The following is a 24561-nucleotide window of genomic DNA, read 5'->3' on the forward strand; positions in this document are numbered from 1 at the left end:
CACTACTTGATTTATTCTTTATAATGAAATGAACATACTGTAATTGTGATTCTCTCATCTAATCTGTTTTATGGGAGTTTAATCGGTTTGAGTTTTGCTGATTCCAGTCCTGTGAGGTTGTGATTGTGAATCTTATTATGATAAACGCTATTAGTGCACAGAAACATAATTCATTCATCATCTCTTTACACCTGCTGCGGATAGTTGCTGTAAATACATCATTCTGCAGACAAAGATGATCTTTCTCTATTCACAGACTTTAAAGAGTAGCTCTGTGTGTATGTATACTGTAGCTGTGTCCTAATTCGAAGGCTGCAACCTTCTAAGTACGTGAACTCAGAAGGAGAGCACTCGGTCTTTAAAGGGTGCAGAGTTTATTTTCTATCATGAAGCTTGTTTCTTGATTTCATCGATTGTTTAGCTTTATGTTGGTTTCAGGGAATTGTGAGTATTATAACATTCAGGAAACAATAGAATCAGACTATGAGAGAATGAATCAATAAGAGCGGTGCTGGACTAACAGTAGATATTATTGTATCATCAATCCCAGAGGACATGAGAGGGCTATAGAGAGGCACAGTATCTGGGTCACCACCACTGACCAAATATAAAGTGCTCCTCTTTTCCTTTAGTTTTATAGATGAACTCATTGCATTGATGTGCTGATGCTGGGGCAGAACTGAAGAGTTGAGTTGAAGAGTTGTTGTGTAATTGAGATAAACACAATGCTGTTTAAAGGCGGGGTGCATGATTTTTGAAAAACACTTTGGAAGAGGGCCAAGCGTGTCTACTTACTGGCATCGTTGCCTTGGTTGCGTATGTGTGGGGCGGGTCTATCAAAAGAAGGTCCAGGTTTTATTGGGGTAGGGGCGTGTTTGTTTTAGGTGATTTCAAATATCAACATTGGCTTTCAAAGATCATGCACCCTGCCTTTAACAGTAACTGTACATTAACACGGGGCAAAAGCGTTAACGCTTGATGGAATGCTTGTCTGAAGCGTGGCCAACAGCCAATCACAGTGGCCGCAACACATGCTCTGGTCTTGCATAAACATATTAGGCTCGCACTAGGTTATTTGCATAAAGCAATCTGATTGGCTGACGCATGCATTGGCGCTTGAAAAGTTGAGAAATGTTCAGCTTCTGTCGCGAGCAACGACAGTGACGCAACGTCGACGGATACACAATTCAGTTTGGCAACGCATGACGTCACCCATTTAAAATAAATGAGAAGCGTTAACGCTTACGCCCCGTGTGAATGTACCAAATATCAACAAAGTCAAACCTTTACAAAGAAGAATGTGCACTGTAGTTCTTCTGAATGTGAAATGAATGGAAATCATTTAAAGCAAACATTAATGTTTCAAGGTCTTAAAGATAAAACTTCATTAAAAAAATTGGTTAATGCTGTATGATAGAGATAATCTGGATTCATACATTATAAAGAAACAATGCTTACCTTACTGCTGTGATGCTGGGATCTTATTTGTGGTTGTCAAGGTGTTGCTATGCAGTTCATCCTGAGATGTTCTGGTCCTGAGTTATGTCTTGAATTTTTCTTTGATTTTAAGTTTATGGGACTTTTTTGCCCATATGTTTGGTTGCTTGTGAGTCTGATTGCTTAATTCATTGTTTTGTGGGTTGTGATTTTTTGTTTTTGGGTGCAACAACACTCACATTTGTGCTTTGTCCAACTGAAACAGTTTAATACAACACAATTTAAATTTTTTGTCTCAACCTAATTTTACCATGTTCAACCCACTTAATTTTTAAAAAATTACGTTAATTTATTTATTTTGTGTTGAGACTGCATTAATGATTTTTGTTGATTGTACTTACTGGGGCGTGGATCTGTCATGACAATTTGACATTACAAAGACAACATAACTTGTCATAAATCTGTCATAACAATGACACAGCAGATTAATGATCAAAGACATACCTAGCTTTATGGGTTAGCATTACATTAAACTGATGTGGTTGGTTTAGACATTGGCCAATGAGGCAATTATAATTGTGTCATGAATATTTTACTTTTTACCAGTGATACAAATTGAATTTGTCGTTATAAAAGGGTTATACTCTGTCAAATACTTTTATAACAGCGTCATGAATAAAGTTAAAGCTAGGTAGTTTCTTAAGTTTGATAATTAATTTGCTATGTTTGAGACAGATTTATGACAAGTTATGTTGTCTTTGTAATGTAAAAGTGTCATGACAAGTTATGGTTTATTGGTCACAAAGACAAAAGACATCTCAAACAATGCCATCTTTGCATAAAAAATGACGTAATTGAGTGAATGCCACTTAATGACAGTTGTCATAAACATGCATACAAATCTCCTTTATGTTCATGACAAATGTCATGTGATGATTATGAAGGGTAAAGTGTTACCGAATTAACTTGTTCTGTCCTTGTTGAACAAACCAGAACTAAGTGTGTGGAAATGTTTTCCTTAACTGAACAAGATGTACTTTTTTAAGTTGGTGCAACAAAAGATGAATTGTTTAAATGAACTTATTCAATTCTTGTTGTACTGAACTAATTTTGTGGAAAATTAATTGAATGAACTAGTTAAAATATAGTTGATTAAACATAATCCTTGATGCAGTGTAACAGTATATCTCCCTTCAATAATACCGCAGCCGATACAGATCTGTGTGTAAAGAGACCTCATTTCATAAAACGCTTTTATCAGCAAAACGCAACACTCAAATACAGAGGTCACATCAGTTCACCTCTCTTGTTTTAGATTTGAAGATGTTTTTTTATTTAGGTGTGAGAAAGTCAATGAAGAGTATGATGTTGTCCGATGTCCTACATAACTACAGAAGAATATCACAGAGACTTTGAACATTGAGTTTCCTCTTTTACTTAAAGGGCACCTATTATGCAAAATCCACTTTGACAAGGTGTTTGGACATAAATGTGTGTTGGCAGTGTGTGAACACAACCACCCTACAATGAAACTACAGTCGTGCCCTTTTTAATCCTCATTAAATCAAAGTAGTCTCATTAGACCTGCTGTTTTGATTCTCTTGTTAATGTGATGTCACACTGATAAAGCCCCACCCACGGCCACTGACTGACTGGTTAATTTTACCCAAAAACTTTTCTAAATGTGTTTGTTAGCACAATGTAGCCCTAAAGATACTATTGTTCCAGACTGTTTTTACAGGAATGCCATCTACTTTTAACCAAAATCAGTAGCTTATTTGCATTTAAAGGTACACTTTGTTGCACCAGACCAAATAGGGTCATATTGGACATTCTACAATAAATGATCTGCGGGATATTTTAAGTTGAAACTTCACAGACACATTTTAGGTACACTTGATACTTTTATTACATCTTGTAAAAATGGGCATAATATTGTCCATTTAATAAACAATAAGAAAAGAAGTGACAGGATTTGTTGAGTTGAACTGCAGTAAACTGATGAAACAATGCAAATGTGAAGCAGTATTGAAAGCGTTGATCAATGTGTTTCTGTCTGTAGTGTCTACAGCTCAGCTCTGTTCACAACAGAATTAACCAAACAAAGCTTATTGATTCGGTTGTAGCTGAAATTGTATGCGTGCTGGAGGTTTGTGCGATGCATCGTCGGCTATAAATAAAAACAGAAAGCCAGAGATGCAGTAGATGCAGGGAGGAGGTTTCTGGCGTATTTTTCTGTCAGTTTAAGAGCTGATATCTCAGGTTGAGAGTGGAACAGCATTTCTGTCTATATCCATCTGTCATGTTGAGCTGCAGCGATGCTCTTTTATATCGCCTCACGACAGGCGTGGATTTATTTAACACTGTAAATCAGAAGATTGTGGGAGAAACGGCCATAAAACACAAGGTCTGCCGAATAACAGAGGACAGATTGTTTGAGACACGAGCACTAAATTAACGTTTGGTTACACCTCTGTGTCAGGTTTTACAGAAACACTTTCAAAGTTTAATTCATCTGTGATGCCTGTGTTGTTATTTCTGCTTCTGTGTGTGTGTGTGTGTGTGTGTGTCGGTCGTCCAGTGAGAAAGAAAGAAAACCTTTGATAGGACAGAGAGGGTTGTGTGTCTCTAGTAAAGATCTGTAATCCATTTGTCTTTATGTGAATACTGTGCAGTGTGGTAGCCTGATGAAAACAGGGCTGCACAATATATTGTTTCAGCATTGCAATGTGCAGATCTGCAATAATCACATCGCAGAACATCCAGAGCATTTATTTCAAAAGTACAACTATTTTGGGTGCCTTTGCCAGTTTTGCAGTATGATAACAATTTTAAACGGCTGAGACAAATACAAAAAATTATCTGTTTTAAATATGTGGTCTATACAAGAAATGCTAAGCAGAAGTTAACTCATCTGGTAGATTCAACCCGTATTTATCACATCGCAATATACATCGCGGGAAAACAAAACATTGCAATGTTAGTTTCCCCCACCATCGAACAGCGCTAGTTGAAACATATTTATAGTTTACTTCTATGCATTTGCTAGATTTGCTATCCAAAAGTAGGTTTGAAGCTATGACTTTTTGCACAGCTATATGTAATGCTTTACCACTGAGCTGCAGTCACTAAAAACCATCAGATGTATGCCAGACCTCTACTTTGGCTATGTTTACATGTATTTCTTGGAAAATTCCTCAGTGCCATCAGGATTATATTAATATTATATTATGAAATAAGAGTCACAAATAATCAGAGCTGATGAGGTGCAGGTGATCCACTAACACCTGATGAGCTTGAGTTCAGCACCACAGACATCGCAGCTAATTAAGCCATAGAAAAGAACCAGAGGACAAATGATGAAGTTTTTAAACACTTTTTTGACTCCTCATATTTCCTCCAGCAAATTAAAAATAGCATGGCTTGGCAAACAATACAAATAAACTGTTACATGTTATAAATAATGGCACAAATATCAGTAATATCACACGCACAAACATTAGTAAATTACGTTGCGTGAATTGTTGCGTCTCTTCCCATAAATTTTGTGTTTGAAAGGGAAACTCCTGCATATGCAATAAGATCAGTACCAAAAATAACTAGACCACCCCTTTACAGTGCTAACTATCCACTGCACATCTTTAGTAAATCCTGACATCTTTATTTAATGCCAAAATGATGGTTTGCGCTGGCGCAAGCTGTTAGTATATCTGGCCCAAAATCTACAAATTCTTTCTTCATGCGTTTCTTCTTTTCTGACACCGTTTTATAGAAGCACAGCCCAGGATTGTCTCTTCATCGGTTAGTGCATTTAAATCTATTAATAGCAGTGCTTCATCTTGTTTGACATGATTCATCAATGTGGTAATAAACAGATGTATTTATGGTAACACTTTTATTTGTTAACAAATAGTTAATGCATTAGCTAACATAAACTAACAATGAACAATAGAGCATTTATTAGTTAGTTTATGTTCATTTCAGCATTTACTAATACATTTATAAAATCAAGCATTGTAACTGTTAACATTATAATCATCATGAACTAACCCAAATTGACATTAACTAACATTAACAAGAATTAATACATGTTAGAAAACTATATCGCTATTTATTTATTCATGTTAGTTTATGCATTTACTAATACAACCATATTGTAAAGTGTTACCAATTTATCTTGTTTAAGATGTTTTTATAGGAAAATACTACTGAATGTTTTTATTTTGTTTGCAATGTATTCATTCAATATACAAGCTTTCTCTCTCAGTAAAGCATGAAAGACATTTAGGAAATGTAGAGTTTCTTGAGACAGTTTGTTGAATAAAACTAAACATGTCCTGAAATAAGCAAAGCATCGGAAATCAATTGGAAGCTGAATACTCGGATACAAACACAAGCCTCTTATTATGACACAATGCATTTCTATTATTAACAGACGTGACTGAATGAAATCCTGCTCTCAATTCAATTAAACTCTAATGAAGATGATTATGTTCAGGGCTGAAGTTATTCCACTGAATGTGAATCGTGTGTAAAATACAGAGCTGTGTACACACCCACACACACACACGCACGTACGCACGAACACACGCACACACACACATACATGCACATGCTTGCCTACACGCACACCAGTACAGCTGCTGTCACCCTGCATACAGGTTTAATCTGTGGATGCCTCCGCAGGAACACTTCACCTCTCCTCTATGCAAAATTAAACATGATTTTGACAGGTAACGTTGAATTCACATGCTGTAGATGTTTTTTTAAATTCTTTTTTAATATGAATTTGTTTTTATGCTTTTAGAATTTTAAAAACAGTATTTGAAAATACACACGCATTCACACACACATGCACACACACATTCAGAGTATTTCAGGTGTTTTTTTACTATGGTATTGTGTAGTTTCCAGGTAATCTGTGCATCATGCTGTGACTGCATCTCGAATGAGTTTAAGAATAATAATAAATACACAATAATAAAACACAACACAAATCTTGCTCTACCACAGAAACACATTCAACACTGCTCTTTACATCTGATATAAATGATATTATGTTGTTTATTTAATGATGTTTTTCTGTCAGACAGACTAGAGTTTAATACAATTAAATAAGCAGACATCATAGTCTCATTGTCCTGATGTCAGTAGTTTGAGGTGGATGTTTGTATGAAACATTTCTTTCATTAGAGAGCGGTAATCCTCAGATATGAGCCTTTAAAGGTTACTGGTGTCTGTCTGATCCAGCTTTCCTCATTTCTTTATGGGATATTTGGAGTTCATTACTTCAGTTTTGGCTCTTATACTCGCAACGTGTTTTGCTTCAGATTTTTCATTAGACATTAAGTGAAAAACTGTTTATATTAAAAAATAAAAATATTTCAATAGTTGATGATCAATTTGATGTTGATGACATTGTTTGCTAATTTGCACATTTGTATGATTTCCTTTTAGCATTATTTATCTGCTATATAAAAGTCCCTTTAGGGCAGTTTACATGTTTACAACGCCTCTGTGGGTTATTTTAGTGTTGCAAGACTAAAGTCCACAGCAAGCTGAAGCTTAAAGAAAAAGTATGTGAACCACTAGGAATGAACTGTTTTTTGATTTGAACTGAAGTGATTTGTCATAAAGGACAAATTTAACGATCTAAGCGCATTCTCTAAAGCGTGCGGCACACTGTCTAAATGGGCGTGTCCGATGCCACTTTTGCTAATTTAACGACGGGAAAAATGGTTTGTGTGCCCAAGGACAGGCACAGTCAAAAAGGGTTGTTCATATTTCCCTGATGAGTAATGGGTGTGTTTTGGGTGTAACATGCAATAAACCAATGAGAGTCTTAGCTCTCATTCCCTTTAAAAGCCAGTTGCGCTGGCGCTATGTCTAATCCCTATTTAGATGACGGACTTTGTAAACTGAAAAACTAAGCGGAGGTAGAAGACCACCAGTTTAAGAATAATATTTAAAAAAAAATGTTTTTATTTTTATTAACATTTATTTTAAGTGTAAACCTTTAAAACCCATTTTCTAAAAATAGCAGGATTTTAATTGCTGTAAATATTAATATCCTAAATAATCATTGTAATCTCATAAAATAATTTGCAAATATTCAAGAAAAGGTTTGTACTCTAAAAATACAAACAAGAGATAAAGAATTTACAAACGTGCGGAGAGCCGAAGCGTTTCAGCACTCGGACAGCGCCATGTTTTTTTTAAAAAAAAGCATTACTTAAAATGTTTCTCATCTCATCATATCCACAGGTACACAGTCATCACATACAATAAATCCTTAAGATAGCATTTAAAAACATTTAAAAATAGATGCATTTGTTTAAAGCAAAGCATTAATTTACTTACCAGGCTACAGGTGAAGCAGCTCTCAAAATGTGATCTGTGACCAGTTGCATAAAGCACTTGAAGTGTAATTTTTCCTTAAGTTCGCACTTAAACTTTTGTTATCGTTAGTGCTTTGTGACTTTAGACGGCAGCAGGGGTGTGGTGGCTAATATATCTGACTTAAAGTGTAATTTTATCTTACCAGTTTTGTTGAACTCCCTCTTAAAAAGACTTTTCTCCTTTTTTGCCACAACAGAGATGTTTTTATATTTTTGTATAACCTCCACAATTGTCGTCTTTACACCGATATTCCGTGTACTGATTTTCTCCATTATTTCCTTCCATTGTTCCTGTTTTCTTGCCAAAGTTACATTTAGATCGCTTTGTAAAATTGCTTTTCCCATATTCATATTCTTCTAGAAGTATACATTTGTCATCCTCTGTCCAGTTTGTCTTTCTCTTTTTGTTTTGCTTATCAATTTCTTTGTCCATTATCCGTTTTGCCTCCGTTGTGTGACTGGGCTTATAGAGTTTATGGTAACACTAGACTTTTTTAACGTTAAACCAGGATGGCTGTCGTGAAACACTTACCTAAGAGAACCGTTTATTTTTTTGCAACACCCTTAAGTTATTCTCTTAGGTAAGGGGAAAATACCCCTTAAGTATCATACTTAAAGGAACAGTATGTAGGATTGTGGCCAAAACTGGTACTGCAATCCCAAAACTTGTGGCTAAAACTGGTACTGAAATCACAAACTAGTGGCCAATACACAACATGACAACATAAACATCAGTTGAGAGCTGCAACTCCACTTTTTAAATGACAATGATTTCTTAATGTCTAGTGACATATCAGGGCCATTTTATGATTCATATACATTTCTTACATACTGTTCCTTTAAGGTGCTTTATGCAACTGGCCACTGATCCTTATTGAGGTCACAAAAATAGACAAACACAATGTGCATAAGCTGACAACACACACAAATGATTCTAGAAAACACCCTTTAAACATTCACAGTGCTGGAGGAAAATGTAAGTGAAGCCTTGGCTTATATCCATAACCTCAGGTCTATAGTACAAACCCTGTGACTGGTTACTAACCCGACTTGATGAATATGTGTTTAAGATTATTATGGCTTTATTTCTACCGGTGCCAGATTGACATCAGAATCATGAATCTTTGTTCTGGCACAAATGAAACTTTGGAAATGAGAAGAGTTTACAAACTGTCTGTCTGTCAGCAGGTGTCTGTTTCACACTGAGCTGTGATGTTCTTCATCGATTGTAAGATGGTTGATGTTCTTCGAGGTCGACGGAGGTTACGGGTGTCCGTCTGTAAGCTGCCCTGTCCGTTCTGTTTCCTGCTGCTGTTTGCGGTTGGAGGTCTGGTGCTCTTCGTTCACCTGCAGGATCTCTCAGACATGGTGATACAACAAACTCCAGGTAAGAACCAAAACTCAGCAAACATTAAACAACATGTGTAGATATGAGTTCATTCAGACTGTGACATCTCTCAAACTCAAGCTGTGTTTGTGTGGGAATTTACAAATCATTAACTTTTATGTCTCTTTTAGTTGTTGATTAGGTTACTTGTGTGCGTTCTCAATGCATACATTTATCTCTAAGGAGACATCTAACATCCAATGTTAACTTTGTTAACTCAGTGTGAATAGTGTCTGCTGTCACATAATAGTTTTGCATTGTTACATTGAAAGCAAATGATCTCTAAAGGATTTTTGTGGCTAGCTGCTTGTGTGACTGCTCTCACCTGTGATTTTTTTACCCTACATTTACATGTTAATGTCTTGAGTTCTGGAAGTAACTGTTTGGCTTTATAGGGCTAATTTTCCATTTAAACCCTGTACACACCAAAAAAAGCGAGCTGAATTTGGGCCGATTTTTTCACTTACGACAATCCAAGGTAAGGTCCAGATAGTCTTTGTGGTTGAACCGATTATCTTATCAGATTTTCCTGAGGTCAGAGATGTAAAAAAGCAGTCCCTTGTATTAATGCCATTTCTTTATGCCCGTTGTTCACCATGTTTGTTGACTGTGAAGTCACGTTTGGCCACGAGAGACATCGAGATTTTCTGTGTTTTCAGAGGAGACTCAGATTGTTTGTGATCTGATGGTACGTGATGTGCTGTCATGACCACATAGCGACACTTCACAAACTATAGGAACAAAAGTGTTAAATCATACATTTTTTGTGGTCTCTCACATTTTAAAAATCTGATAAGATTTAAAAAATCTTTTGGTGCGGCTCTAGCTTAAGGTAAAAGTTGTGTCACACACATGATGCTTTTGTATGTATGTATATCTGGACTTGATCTGTTAAGAGCTTCAAACTGTGATTCTTTGATTCATATATTGTACATTTTATTATTATCAGCAAACACAGAAAGTCAGTTTTTTTGTTTCATTTTGGTTATTTTTGGGAACCAAATAATAAATGACTCTTTACCCAACTTAGTCACTAGTTGAGCACAGAAATTTGCTTATTGCCTAATCAGTTTAAGTTGGTTCAACTTGTTGGTTAAGTTGACATTACTCCATTCATTACTCCAAGTTGACATCATCCAAGAGTTGAGTAAACTCAAAAAAGCTGTGCAGCAAGTTGCCTTGAACATTTAAGTTATGTCAACTTTTTATTTTTCCAGTGCATTTTGTGAATGTTCTGTAAAGCAGAAAGTGTTAGCTGGGTATTTCATTGGTTTCTTGTGTCTCCTCTCAATGCACACTCCTTCACTTCTTATGTTATGAATAGTTTTATGTATTTTGTTATGTGGTAAGCATTGTGTAATAAGTTTGTGATTTGTTTTTGCACAATAAACCCTCTCAGGGTGACAGACGACCTTCGGCTTGAGTAATAATGACCGTCTGCTTGTATATTTATCTTGATATATAATATCGACAAGGTGTGTTTATGTGTAAGACGTGTAAGATTTCCTCACAAATCTTTAAACTATAGCAGCATGCGCTCGATAAAAACATCCAAATGTGATAAATGTTTTACTTTGGCAATCGTGCACGTTTTATTAAAGAGTCTGAGGACTGAGGTATCATCACATCTCCTGTATCTGACCAATACAACATCATCAATGATTACATCATGGTGGATCTGTTTCACCTGACAGATATCACTGAAATAAGTGTTGTGAGATATCAAACCTGTGACAGCAGAAGAATGAAGTGAGTAAGTCAAAAGAAAGTATAAGTTGATTTTGGTGGAAATTGATGTTTTCATAAAAATAAGTTCATTACGCCCTCATCTAGCATCTCATCGCTCTTAATAGTCATTAAAGATCTAGAATGATCTTTATTTGTACGTTTTCTGACAGGCATATCGTCCTAAATGCTTAATCTAATACAAAAATGCTCCATCCACTTGCACGTGGCATTTTAGTTTAGTTTTTAACTCTTTCCCCGCCATTAATGACTTAGCTCGTCAATTAAGAGAAAACACTTCCATGCCAATGATGAGGGTTTTTTTGGCAATCTGTATTTCTGCTATTATCCACCAGGTGGCTCTCTTACCCAACTTTTAAGACCTGTAAGTAACCTGTTATAGCAAACAGTTCAAACTCTGTGTATTTAATTCAATTCAATTTTATTATAGCGCTTTTCACAAATGGTAATTGTTTCAAAGCAGCTTTACATTAAGCAGGGAAAACACCGAAAAAATCGTCAGACAATATAATACAGCACCTATGAATAAACTTTACAAGCGAGCATATTAATAATGTCTCGTATACAAGACGGTGCTAAGTTAAGCCAATGTCGGCTGGCTGACAACTTTTTAAAAAAAAGACTGGTGGGGAAGTTAAAACATTCAGGAATTAGAGAGTAAAGTGCAGTACTTGCTTGATGTTTAAAGAGTTATTAAGAAAAATAATACATGAAAATGATCTTCCTCAAGCTGACTGACAGATCTGAAGCATGTACACAGACCCCGATATATACACATATACAGTTTTAAAAATATCTGTTTTGACAATAATTCACGCATTTATAATCTTTTATGTTTTAAGGGAATGTTTGATTTACTGTTGGGGAAAATATCTGATGTGTAAGATTATATTAAATCATTGCATTACAGTAGATCTTAAAGCTGTCTGTCTCAATGTCAATCAAACAATAAACAAATGAAAAAAATTGAACATAAGTATTGTTTTTGACTTTGTAAGTGCTAAATCAAGTAGTTTTACAGTGATTTTAAGATATGGATGCAGTGATTTTGCTTTTGAACCTTAAAAAAAATCTTTAATGGATTTTTCTCAAAATTGACTTTGCTGACTCTGTTAACTTCAAACAGGCGTAGCTCTGTCATTTATTTGTCAGATAACAAATAACACATCGTTTTTTTAATAGAGAATGTCACAATATAAATAACTCATTTTTGAAAATGTGTTCATTCCGACTCAATTTGCCAGCACAGGTCACATTTATTAGCCAATCAGAAACACTCACAAGCCCTGTTAGTTATTTTGCATGCTTTGGTTTGCTGATGTATTTTTACAGGGTGAAGTTTTTAAGAGTAGCAGCAGCAGATTAAAAAAATAAAGGTTTAAAACATGCCTGAAATGACTGACAGCACTTTTAAAATAATCACATTACTGACAAAAATCACAAGATTAAATACCAATTACCTCATTTTTAATAACTAGGTGTTTGCGGATAAAATAAAGCTGTCCCTTTAAAAAAGTGGTGCATTTAGATTCTGACTTTGTTGAGCCGAAAACTAAATATGTGAGAAAGATGTTGTATTGATGGAATCCAGCTGTGTGTGTGTGTGTGTGTGTGTGTGTGTGTGTGTGTGTGTGTGTGTGTGTGTGTGTGTGTGTGTGTGTGTGTGTGTGTGTGTGTGTGTGTGTGTGTGTGTGTGTGTGTGTGTGTGTGTGTGTGTGTGTGATTTTATGTGTGTTTTTATTCCATTAAGTCTTTGACAAATCACAGACTGTACAGTGACAGAAAGATAAATAATGTTTATTAAAATATTAAAATCTTATCACTGTGAGATGTGAACTTCACTAAAATCTCTCACTGCATCTGCTCCGACACAAAGAGAAAAGGAGTTTTTGCTCTGATACTCTTTTCAAACGAAAGTCATTTCAATAAAGAAAGTAAAAGAAAGGAGAGGAGGATTATCCTGACCTGCTCACTAGATTGTGAAGCTGTGCTCTCATCCGGAGCTCAGGAGCTGCTGGTGAACTGGATAAAGCTTACATTACATCAAATCTCTTACTGGGTGAAGATCAACAACTACAGTCAAGCTAAAGTTTGTATAACAGTTACTAACAAGTAGCTACTACTGTATAGGTTCCCAAACCTTGATCATTCTGCAACCCACTTTTGTACAATCTATCTCAACAAACACCCAATTATTTTTATAGAATATGCAGAATATGTAGTTTATCTTTTCATCGTCCATTTATGAATTAAATGTAATGTTTAATTGCCATCCCAAAATACCTGATATCAAAACCACTGCCATTAAATTACTGTTTTGTGTCATTCACTGTGACTTTGCACAACCCACAGTTAAAAAAACTGCTTTAAAGGGACTCTTCATACCAATCAGCATATACCGTTTATTTTTGTCAGGTTGTGCTTTTTTAGCTCATGCAGTTGAACGCATGTTTTCACATTTGTTGTTATTTCACCTCGTATCAGTTCAGAGAGTGAAGCTTTTACTCTCGTGGTATCTTTTCATCTTCCACGCAAATAATTGTTTAAGGACAATTGAAGAATTCACTGAGAATCGCCATGGGAACTGCATCGCTCGCGGCGCCGACACGCGGAGGGAAATTACCGACAAAATTGTGAGCCGAGTGCCTTTCCTTTGCCGCTAACAGCATTGTGGATTAAGCGCTGATTTCTTTGGCTCAGCAGGACACGGTTCAGTCACAAAGCAGAGATGAGTCGTGGCCTTCCGAAGGGGGAGAGATGTTTTATTCCTGTAAATTGCTTTCATTGAACTTCATTCTTAAAGTGCTCAGATTCATCTCCGTCAATGAGCGTTTCGACAAAACACGGGCCTCCCGTGCTTCATGAGGTCAAACACATGAGAGAGAGCGACGCTTGAGTGACGGATCACATACAACTAATCAGAAGTACCAACTCTTTTGGTGCTGGGATCAGTAGCTGCATTTCCATTACCCTTCGCAAATTAACATTGCAAATTAAAAATACGGCCAGTCATTTTTGTTAAACGTTATTATAGTTTTTTTCAGGGAATTCAGTAAAGGTGTATTTCGCAAAGCGGCAATGGAAACAGTTTATTCACATTTTCAGGTCACCTGATGCAAGTAAGTCACATGATTATTATTTGAAAATGATGCTGTATGAAACCTCTCAGAAACACCTCAATACGTGTCTGCTCCAAAGTATAAGAGACTTTCATTGACTAATGGAAACGTTGTCATTTCGCAATAGTCGTTTGTCAACATTTAGAAAATATGGCTAAAGTTTTGTGCAAATCTGCAATGGAATCGCAGCTACAGACAGTCAATCAGAAAGCAGATCACTTTATGCTGTGGTGGATGTTTGGGAAATACAATCAGATGAAGTCATGACAAACTGGTTTGAGGCATTGAGCTGTTTGTTCGTGAATGACTCTGCTTTATTTCATTTCATGAGAGATTACTACTGATCACACTACCACATTACAATCCTGAAAATATTAAACAAATGAAAAGTATTGGAAAGAGCTCGTAACCATTCTTCCTTCACTTTGTTGAAGTTTCTCGTGGCAGAGATGTGCTGTCCGGCCTTCACGTTCACACACAGTTCATGTTTCACAAGATTAACAAACACAATGATCTTCTTGAGCTTTACAGACATTTTCCTGTCCACCTGCTTATTTCCTTGTACCTGCTTTCTCTCTCTCTCTCTAATCATTATTCAGGCACCTCATATTGACTTTCTTCAGCTATAACCCTGTAATCCACAGAGACGCTTTGTTTGCTTTTGATCTGTACATAAAACGCAGCAAATTAGACAAAAGGCAGCTTTGCTTTATTTTCAAACGCCTTCACAATTACATCCTGACTGTGCAGGAAAATGAGAAAGCTGTCTGTGTCCTAACACCCCATCAATTACTCTCTGATGTCCTCTACATATCTAAACGAGGAGACGAACACCAAGAATCTAACGTAAAGCCAGATTCAAATAAAGAGATATTAAGAAGAGCTCTCAATTCAGTAAATTTCACTGAAATCTCTTAGGAAAGGATTGATATCATTATTATTCGGTGAGGTAATACCTCCCAGAATGCAACAGGTGAGAATGTCCTCCAGAAATAATGATCTCATAGATTGTTTGTGCAAGCAGCTTATTACAACCGGGTGTGCCTCATACATCTTGAAAGTGAAGCTGCTGGCTCTTTGATCGCCCCCTGGTGGCTGGATGCAGTACAAGTCATAAACCCCGCCCTCTCCAGGCAAACGAACAGGAATTTTTTTTTTCCGAAAGATGGTTTTGATCCCTTATTTGCGGGGTGCATGATCTCTGAAAGCCAATGTTGACATTTAAATCACCTAAACAAACACGCCCCTACCCCAATAGAATCTAGACCTTCTTTTGATAGACCCGCCCCACACATACACAACCCAGGCAACGATGTTGTTTAGTAGACACGCCCCTTACTGCTGATTGGGTATAAGTGTGCTTTGGTAGTTTGCCCAACTCCGTTTTCCAAAGTGTTTTTCAGAAATTGTGCCCTCTGCCTTTAAGATAGTTGTTATCACGCTGATATATGTTCAATTGTTCATTTTTGTGATAAGTTTAATTGTAGCTAGTAATTGGGTGCTATAGAAACAGGGCGTGTCATTACGATTGACATATGTGATTGACAGCTTCTCTGAGTGGACTCTCTGAGCTTTGAGGGAAAATTGACGATATAACTATTTATTTTCGATTTCTGTGTTATTTCACACCAACAAAATGAGTTGTTAACTTACCTTATTTTAAGCCAGTTAAATGAGACGTTCAAGGGGCATGGTTGAATTGGGCGTGTGAGCGTTTGGGTGGACCTTTGATACTGCGGCTCCGCCTCCTGGCTCCACGGACGATTTCTTCCGCGCATGCCCTGGCTACAAACGAATGTTTTTGCGTAACATGTCAGCGCCCATCATCGCCCATTTTAAGATTTCATTACAATGGAAGGAAGCAGCGTTGTGTCGTCCATCTTTTTTTTACAGTCAGTGGCTGTTTCTCAATTCCAAGAACGCAAAGAACAGATTTGCTTTCTTGTGGAGACTGGTCGTACCAGGCGACCTTGCAAGAACGAACTCAGAAGGTCGCAAGAACACAGAACGCACGTGTGAGAATTGAGATGTGTGCGATCTTCCTGTCGGTAACCTGACCTCCGCCATTGTTTGGCTGCAATGACTTCTGGGGCGTAAAGCAATTTCAGCACGCAAGTCTGCACTCGATGCATCCTCGATATCAAGAACACATCCGGGTATTTTCATGCGTCCTCTGAACTTGCATTCTTGGGAATTGGAATTGAACTTCGACGGTTAATGATGACGTAGAGCGAGAACACGAGGACACAAGATCACTAAGGAAGGCATATTGAGAAACAGTCTATGATTACAGCGTACACATTTTAATTGTTTTTATTTAAGGTCCCCTCTAGCAGCCAGCAGAATTTTAGCATCTAACCCTTAAACTCAATCACTTCTTAACCATACAAAACACACAAGTTAAAGTACAGGCACAAGTATTTATTGCATAACAGTGTGAAGGATCCTTCATTATGAAATGATTAAAGAGTTTTTTTTGTAAAGGTCTATCAGTGTCCATCCTCTCATGTTTGTTCAGTTTGTGTCATTGTGAGGTTCAGAAGGTAAACGTGATCGCTTCAGTAAATCCTCCCATCTGTCAGTGTTTGTGAAAGCTAATTTAACAGCCTCTTAATGTAATTAAATCACAGCGGAGAGTACGGCCAGTGCGTCATTACAAACCCATCTGTATGTGATGCTGAACTATAATGTTACCGAGACTGTCTTGTCTCCATAGTTTCAGAGGAGGACGGCCTTCATTAAAAGAAACACATACTCTCGTTTCATCCCTACAGTGGAAATATCTTCATCATTTTAACAGATGAGTATCGACAGTGAGTCATCAGGGTTAAAAAAACAACCAACCGTATGGCTTTATTCTGACAGGTTTTAACAAGTTGGTGAATCTGAATATGTACTGAAGTAAAACAGTTTATGGAGTTCATGTCGCATCTGATATCTTTAAAAAGGTTTGGATTTGACATTGAGTTTTGTATTCGGTGTTATTGTGAGAATGAAACTCTCCGCTGTTAGATTTACATGAAACACGATTAGAATGAAGGCTTCATGTTGTTTAATAAACTCTAAATGTGTTCCGATGAGAGTGAATTAAATCATCTTTTGGCCTTTTCATCTCTCTCGCTGTGAAGGACGAGAGACCTTGAGAACAGATGAACCTGTGATGTGTATTAAGCCTGAGTCACATCTGATGAAAAACTTCCATCAAAAAACACTTGTGAGAAGGTTGTATGAAGACAAGCGGCGTACAAAGAAAAAAAAGAGTAAAAAGATTCACAAAACATAAAATTTGAGAGACATTCAATCTCAAACCCAGCTCTCATCCTCCAGGTGTCACCACTGATAACTTTGTCTGTGTCCATTAATGCAGTCTGAATGTGCATATGTGCTGACATCATTATTGTGGACAGGTACATCTCATGACTTGTTAGGCAGATGATGCGGCGGTGAAGTCTCTAAACATGATTTTGTGTAGATTTGATAGACAAGATATTCAGTCCTTGGATCCAAAATGGCATACAGTATAATAGCTACTCATGGACCTTCAAAACTGAATATGGATAGTGTGAATGAAATTTAGATTTACTAGATCTGCCATATTGATACATCATGTAACACATGCCTTCATAACAACAAGTGAACTGGATGCACAATTTAACCACAAGGAACAATTATTTTAACTTTATGACATTTTTGAATATAATGATGTCTCCCCTTTCTTCTTCTTCGTTGGGTTTTTCTCCAGGGGGCTCACAGGATAATAAAGCGTCCGTCGAATGCACACTTTAAAATCAGCTGGAACTAGGAGGTCATCCAGGTAGTTTTCGTCTTAATAGTATGGAAGTAGGCAAGTTCAAAGCAAATATGTTTGTGTGGTAGCAGTGGATATCTGATGGGTAAGACAGCTTACACATTTAAGTTTAGATTGGGATCTCTGATTTTTGTTAATTGTAAGAATTCACTGAAATTTCTTCTGAATCTCTAAAGGAAACACATTGTCATATGAGAAGTCTTAGTTTATTTTACTCCTAATGCCAAACAATGCATTGCATTCATGTGCATTTAATTTATAATGAAATGGTCTATTATTACCTTATTTGAAAGGGTCATGAATAATAATGTTGAGCTCTGCTCTGATTGGCTGTTTCTCCTTCAGTAGCTCTCTGTGTGTGTGTAAACAGATCTTATGTTTGAGTCTATATCAGATGAAGATACAGATTTTGAGGAATAATCAATTGTTTGAAGATTGTTAATGGATATTTCTGAGGGATAAGTTTGTGTTTTTTTCGGTATGGACCTGCAAAACGTAACTGTAACGTCAATAGTAGAACTTCAGCATAAACGCTAGCATATAGCATTTACTAGCATATAACATTAACTAGCATATAGCATAAGGTGACCAGATTTTTTAAATGAAAACCGGGGACATTTCCTAGTTAAATGGTGAAAATATCATTAAAATCTAATTTGTTGTTATCTATGAATTAAAAAATGGGGACAAAATGTTTTTTTTTAAGTTTTCTTTTTTATTGTTGTGGGTTCACTGCAAAAAATGACTTTCTTCTTACTTAATAGTATTTTTGTCTTATTTTCAGTACAAATATCTAAAAAATCTTAAAACAAGATGCATTTTCTTGATAAGCAAAATCCCCTAAGGAAAATCTAGCTTTAAGACAAAAAAATATATAAATTTAAGTATATTTGTGCTTAAAACATGCAAAAAATATTTTTCTTGAATTAAGTAGTGGTAGATTTTTTTTGCTTGTTTTAAGCACAAATTTTATATTTTGGTCTAAAAATTAGACTTATATTCTTAGGTCATTTTAATTCAATTAATTGAACAATTTCTGTAGCCTAAAAATCTATTTTCTATTTTTTTAGAGACATACCTCATCAAAAACGACTTCTAATGTACTACTTCAGCTGATTTCATAATATTGTAAACGTGAAGAACAGAAGGAAAAATGCTAAATGTAAACATATTAGCCTACACAAAACAAATGCTCCGTAACATACTGTGATCACTTCACTTCATTGGTTTATTATTTTAATTTAACATGAGTAGTTAGTACCTTAAGCCCCCATAACTTTTTTTCGTATTTCATATCTTATGATAACTTGATTGATGATAATGATGCTTTCTCGTGTCTCGTTGTAAATTCTTCATCGCTAAATCAGTGACGTGCGCAAGTAATAAGTAGCTCGCGGCCCCCTCTGCTGGTGAAAATAATAATTACATGATTGCTCCAGTCTGTTACTACAAACGCTATGTTTTTCAGTGTATTTGTAGATTGTTTTGGACATGCTGTAAAACGGGGACATTTCCGGGGACAGCTCCAGTCGGGGACAGAACACCAAAAAACGGGACTGTCCCCGGAAAAAGGGGACGTCTGGTCACCTTAATATAGCATTCACTAGGATATAGCATTAGCATATAGCATTAACTAGCATGTAGCGCTAACTCAGCAGTCAAACGTTGTTTTTACCATTATTACAACATTGTACTTAATTCAATGTTGGGATGTACATCTGGACTGTGATGTCACAGTTGGTGATATGAGATTGGTCTGTTTTCCAGCGCTCTTTTGCATCACGAGGTTTATAAAAGAAGGAGGAAACCATCGTGTTTGATGCTCATGATATGTCATTTTCATGAACAGAACTTGTATTTTATATCTATGCCTACATACAGTTTTACATTCTACAGAACCTTTAATTAAATGTAAATTTAACCATCTTTTAAATTGCTGTTGTATTTTTGGTTGTTTACCAGATTTCAGTCTGATTTGAAGTAGTTTTGTCAGATTTAAGAAAGCCTTACAGGAGGAGCGGCAGGTGTAGAGGTTTTGGGATCTCTCTGTATAAAGAGAAGACTTACATAAGCAGCTGTCTGTCCCTCTTTCTCTCTCTCTCACTCTCTGTCTCTCCTTTGAGGTCTTTGTCATTTCTCAGAGATGGTTTACCGTCAGGAAACGTGTCTGTCAGCATGACAGGAGCCCATGAGAAACAAAAAATGAGAAGAATTGTCCTCAGTGAGGAGAAACTACAGAGCGCTCGCTTTTCCAGACATATGAGTCTCAGAATAGCAGCTTGGTTTGCATCTCCCTACAGATCATGAGAGAGAGAGAGAGAGAGAGAGAGAGTTTGTGTAGATGACAAAAGTGTTGTGTGTAACGTATCTGAGCTTTGAAATTTAACTGTGTGGCAGAACTCATGCGAATAGATTTTAATGAGCTTATGAATATGTGATTGTTTCTACAGGTGTGTGTCTTTGTGTGCATGCATGTTTGTAAGTGTGCGTGGTGTGTGTGTGTGTTTGAGCGTGGTGTATGTGTGTTTATTGTTTTTTGCTAGTTTCAGCCCAGAGCAGTTGTCATTTTCAAGTCCAGTGTCACATTTTTAAATAGTAAATGCATTTTTGCCCATTTGTGGCATTCTGGAGTCTAAAGTCAAAGACGCAATATTGTTTATGTTATTTAAAGAGCGCGTTAGTAATATGCGCCTATAAACGAGACAACAACACATATTTGCTTATCACACACATGGACACCATACAAACATTTTTAAATATAAAAATTAAAGGATTAAAATGTAAAAGATTATTAAGTCTCTTGGACATAAATGAGGACCGATTATGAGACATAAGAAGACGTAAAGAGCTGCTTCACCTGTAGCCTGGTAATTTACAGCAATTAAAAGCCTGCTATTTTTATATATGAAAGAAAACGACTTTTAAAGAGAACCAAAGCATTTAATAATAATAAAAAAAACTATTTCAATACATATGAAAACAACACATTTTTTTAACATTAATCTTAAACTTGTGGTCTTTTTCCTCCGTTTAATTTTTCAGTTTGCAATTTCCGCCATCTAAATAGGAAATAGGCATGGCGTGAGCGCAGCTGGCTTGTAAAGAGGATGAGAGCTGAGACTTTCATTGGTTTATTGCACGATAAGCCCAAAACACACCCATTACTCATTAGAAGAATAGAAACAACCCTTTTAGACTCTGCACTAGGCGCACAAACCATTTTCCCATTGTTAATTTAGCAAAAGTGAATTCGGACATGACCAAGACTGTGCGGCTTACGCTTTACACCATGTGGTTAGATCGTTTCACATAGAATCTTTTCAAGAAAAACGTACTCAAAAAAGTGGAAGCAAAAAAATGATCCACTATATTTTTAAGTAAATCCAGCCTTTATTTTTTTAAGTGTAGGGCCCTTCGAGTGCACTGGCAGAGCATTTGTGTTTAGTTGTGTTTAGTATCAGTCCATATAAACATGTTCAAGAAATCATTCACAGAGCGTGCATATGTTTTTGATCAAGACAGATCAATGTCCAAATCCCTGAATGAAAGAAGGAACAGTGCTGTGTGTTTGTGAGTAGAGAGAGTCACGGGTTGTTTTGTCAATAGGGTAACAAATCCAATTTTCTGCTCTTCACAACAAAAAAATCCATTAAGTGTCTCAGTGCTGTTGGCAGAGAATATGAATTTGTCTTAAAAACATCAGTCAGGCCCAGTAATGGTTTACCACGGTATTTCTGTCAGGCGTTCTGCCTTTCCCAGTGAACAGAAAGATGTTAATCTATAAACGACAAAATGTGAAATTAAATTGATGTGAAGAGTTTAACAGTGCTGAGTTTGTGCATCATCACACTGCAATCATTTCTCCAAAACGTTTCTGTACAGATGTCAAATTATAGATATTTCTGTAAATTATGGATGGCCTATAATCCGCAGATAAAAGCATTTTGTGCCCCACTTTTAGCCAATTGTTTAAAAACAGCTGATGATCAGGGCAGATTATATCCTGGGGATCAAACTCATATGTGTGATTATATTGAATTGGGTCACAGTTTGCACTTCTAGGATTTCACAACATGATCATTTAAAACAAGGAGAAAAAAGCAAAACTTTCGGTATCAACTATAAGCAGTGTTGGGTTAGTTACTCAAAAAAGTAATTAATTACTAGTTACACCCAACACTGACTAAAAGTAATCATGTCAGGACTTTCAAAGACAGAACCCAAATGCAGGCAGCTCGAAGCACAAATGAGTTTTAAGTCCCTGGGGTCCAAAAACAAGGGGGCACATTTTGACGTGTTTTTTACTCGTAAAGGCAAAATCAACTTAAAATACGCCATTATTTTATAATCATACACTTAAGCGTAAGACATCATTTGAAACTGTGAAGGGTCTACTTTTATTTGTGTACAATCACAATAACAACAAATCTTACAGACGTCTCTGTCTCCACCAACTGTCTTTCAAAACACTTTACAAAAATCACAGAAACCCCTTTGAGGAAGCAAACAAGGCAAAATAAACATAACCAAGGTATCAAACACAGTGAAGACAAACAGGCACAAGACTGAAAACATCAGAACATTAAACAGGGAAACTAATCAAGGTAAACGGGCAAGAGGAGTAACTACTAATGAATCATTAACTAGAGAACAAGGCTGCACAAGAAGTCAGTCGCTCCCCTACACCAACAACATAAGAGAGAGATAGCAATGACACAAAATACATAAAAGCTGACAGGATCGTGACAAATCAAGTATCAATATCAGCACAAACATTTAGTATCCGTGCATCCCTACTGTAAATATTTGAGCTATAAAGTTGATGTAAAGCTGCATTCGTATCCCACTTTGTTTTCTTTTCTGGTTTCTTCAAGTGAAACAAGGATATGTAGAAACAGATGTTGCACATCAAACTCTGTCACGTTTACTCTTCACATGAACTCATTGTGCTTGTTTACAGTGAAAACTGTACAGTGCTGTCATGTATCTTAATACCATGATGAAGTAACGCTTTGAAAATAGAGACAGGACTGCATTTAGTTATGATTCGGCAAGTTATACATTTACTAGCAGTGCAGCTTGTAATTGCCAAACTGAATGCTGTGAAGAGAAGAAGGAATGCAGAGTTTTTGATGTAGGCACTAACAGCAAGGGCATTAAGACAACGTCGAGCCTCATTTATGATAAAGAAAACAACAGCTATACTTCTAGACCATCAGTGATTTTTTTACTAGATATACTTGAAAGAATAAAGTCACTGACTTTTAGACTTTGAATATTTGGACCATTGAACCTTGAAGATTTCGAATATTTAAAAAAAAGCCAAAAATATATATACTGAAGTATATTTTGAAATATGTTTACAACAATGTATTTTTCACCAATATATTTTTTTAGCCATTTTTCATATATTTTGAAATATATATATTTTTTAAAATATTTTAAAGGATTTATATTCACGTCACATTGGAAGAAAAACTTCAAACAAGGTTTAAAAAGATTAAAATTAAATATATTTTCAACTGTAAAAATATACTTATACTTTATATTTTATACCAACATATTTTATACTGAAACCGTTTTTTACAAACTTTAATATTTTGGCCAGGAATATATATATATATATATTTTTTTTTGTCGTATGGGTTGTAAAATTAGAAATGCATTTGTTGCCCCGAAATACATTTCAAAATATATGTTGATTTATGTAGGTAATTCAAAAATATATTAAATTAAGTATAACTTTCTACAAAATGTATTTAGCATATATTTAGAACATATTTTTGTCAAAAAAATTAAAGTTTATATTAAAAGTATAGTTTTAATGAAAAGTTTATACTTGCAATACAATGTAAATATTATAGTACATGAACAGAATAATTTTTCACTACCATGGATTTTCTATCTGATGCTATCACTGTACAATAGTAGTACCATAGTATATGTTGTAAATGCTATAGGGAAACACCATATACAGTAGTCTTTACCGGGTAATTTCCCAGCGCTTTCATCTGCTTTGGCTTTAGCAGACAGCTGTTCTCTGTCTGGTTCTCATGAGTTCAGATTCTTCACATCTTACCAGACAAATTGAGCATCTCTTAGCTCATCCTTCATTCAGTGTGATGTGAGCAGAAGCCGTGGGCTTGCTGTTTTCTGTCTGCTCTGTAATATATACCGACAGCAAAACTCATCTGGATTGTGTACAGTATGCGTTTGAAATGTCTTCATATATTTTATTAAGGCAAACTGAAGTTCTGGAGAACCAAAGTACAAATCTGATTTATTCTGCAGGATATCTGCTTGTGTTTAATTCAAGATATATCCATTAGACTCTTTTTAACCTGACATTTGTTACTACATAACCTACCCACACACAAACATTTCTTTATATGTTTAAGAGTGTTATAAGAACATACACTGAACAACAATATAAACGCAACACTTAAATTCACTTGATGAACTCAAAGATTTAAGACTTTTTCTATTTACACAAAGTGCCTATTTTTCTCAAATATTGTTCACAAATCTGTCTACTGTAAATCTGTGTTAGTGAGCACAGAGATAATCTATCCACCTCACAGCTGTGGCATATCAAGACAGCATGAGTATTACACAGGTGTGCCTTAGGCGTGCCACAAGAAATGGCTACTCTTAAATGTGCAGTTT

General features: G+C 36.0%; 1 protein-coding gene across 7 annotated transcripts in view; it reads left to right on the forward strand.

The window, feature by feature from the left end:
- The window catches only part of chst8 (carbohydrate (N-acetylgalactosamine 4-0) sulfotransferase 8), a 170858-nt gene that overhangs the window by 25237 nt on the left and 121060 nt on the right, over window positions 1-24561 (forward strand). For 4 of the 7 annotated variants that reach the window (XM_055173478.2, XM_055173485.2, XM_055173484.2 and 1 more), the window contains exon 2: window positions 9024-9222. In XM_055173478.2, coding sequence (XP_055029453.2) covers window positions 9048-9222 — 175 coding nt within the window. In that variant the 5' untranslated portion in view covers window positions 9024-9047. Of the gene's footprint in view, window positions 1-6031; window positions 6171-9020; window positions 9223-24561 lie in introns of those variants that run through there. The other 3 variants (XM_055173479.2, XM_055173481.2, XM_055173480.2) reach the window with 3 other exon arrangements.

This window comes from Misgurnus anguillicaudatus, chromosome 15, assembly GCF_027580225.2.
Source record: "Misgurnus anguillicaudatus chromosome 15, ASM2758022v2, whole genome shotgun sequence".
In the NCBI taxonomy this organism is placed as follows: Eukaryota; Metazoa; Chordata; class Actinopteri; order Cypriniformes; family Cobitidae; genus Misgurnus; species Misgurnus anguillicaudatus.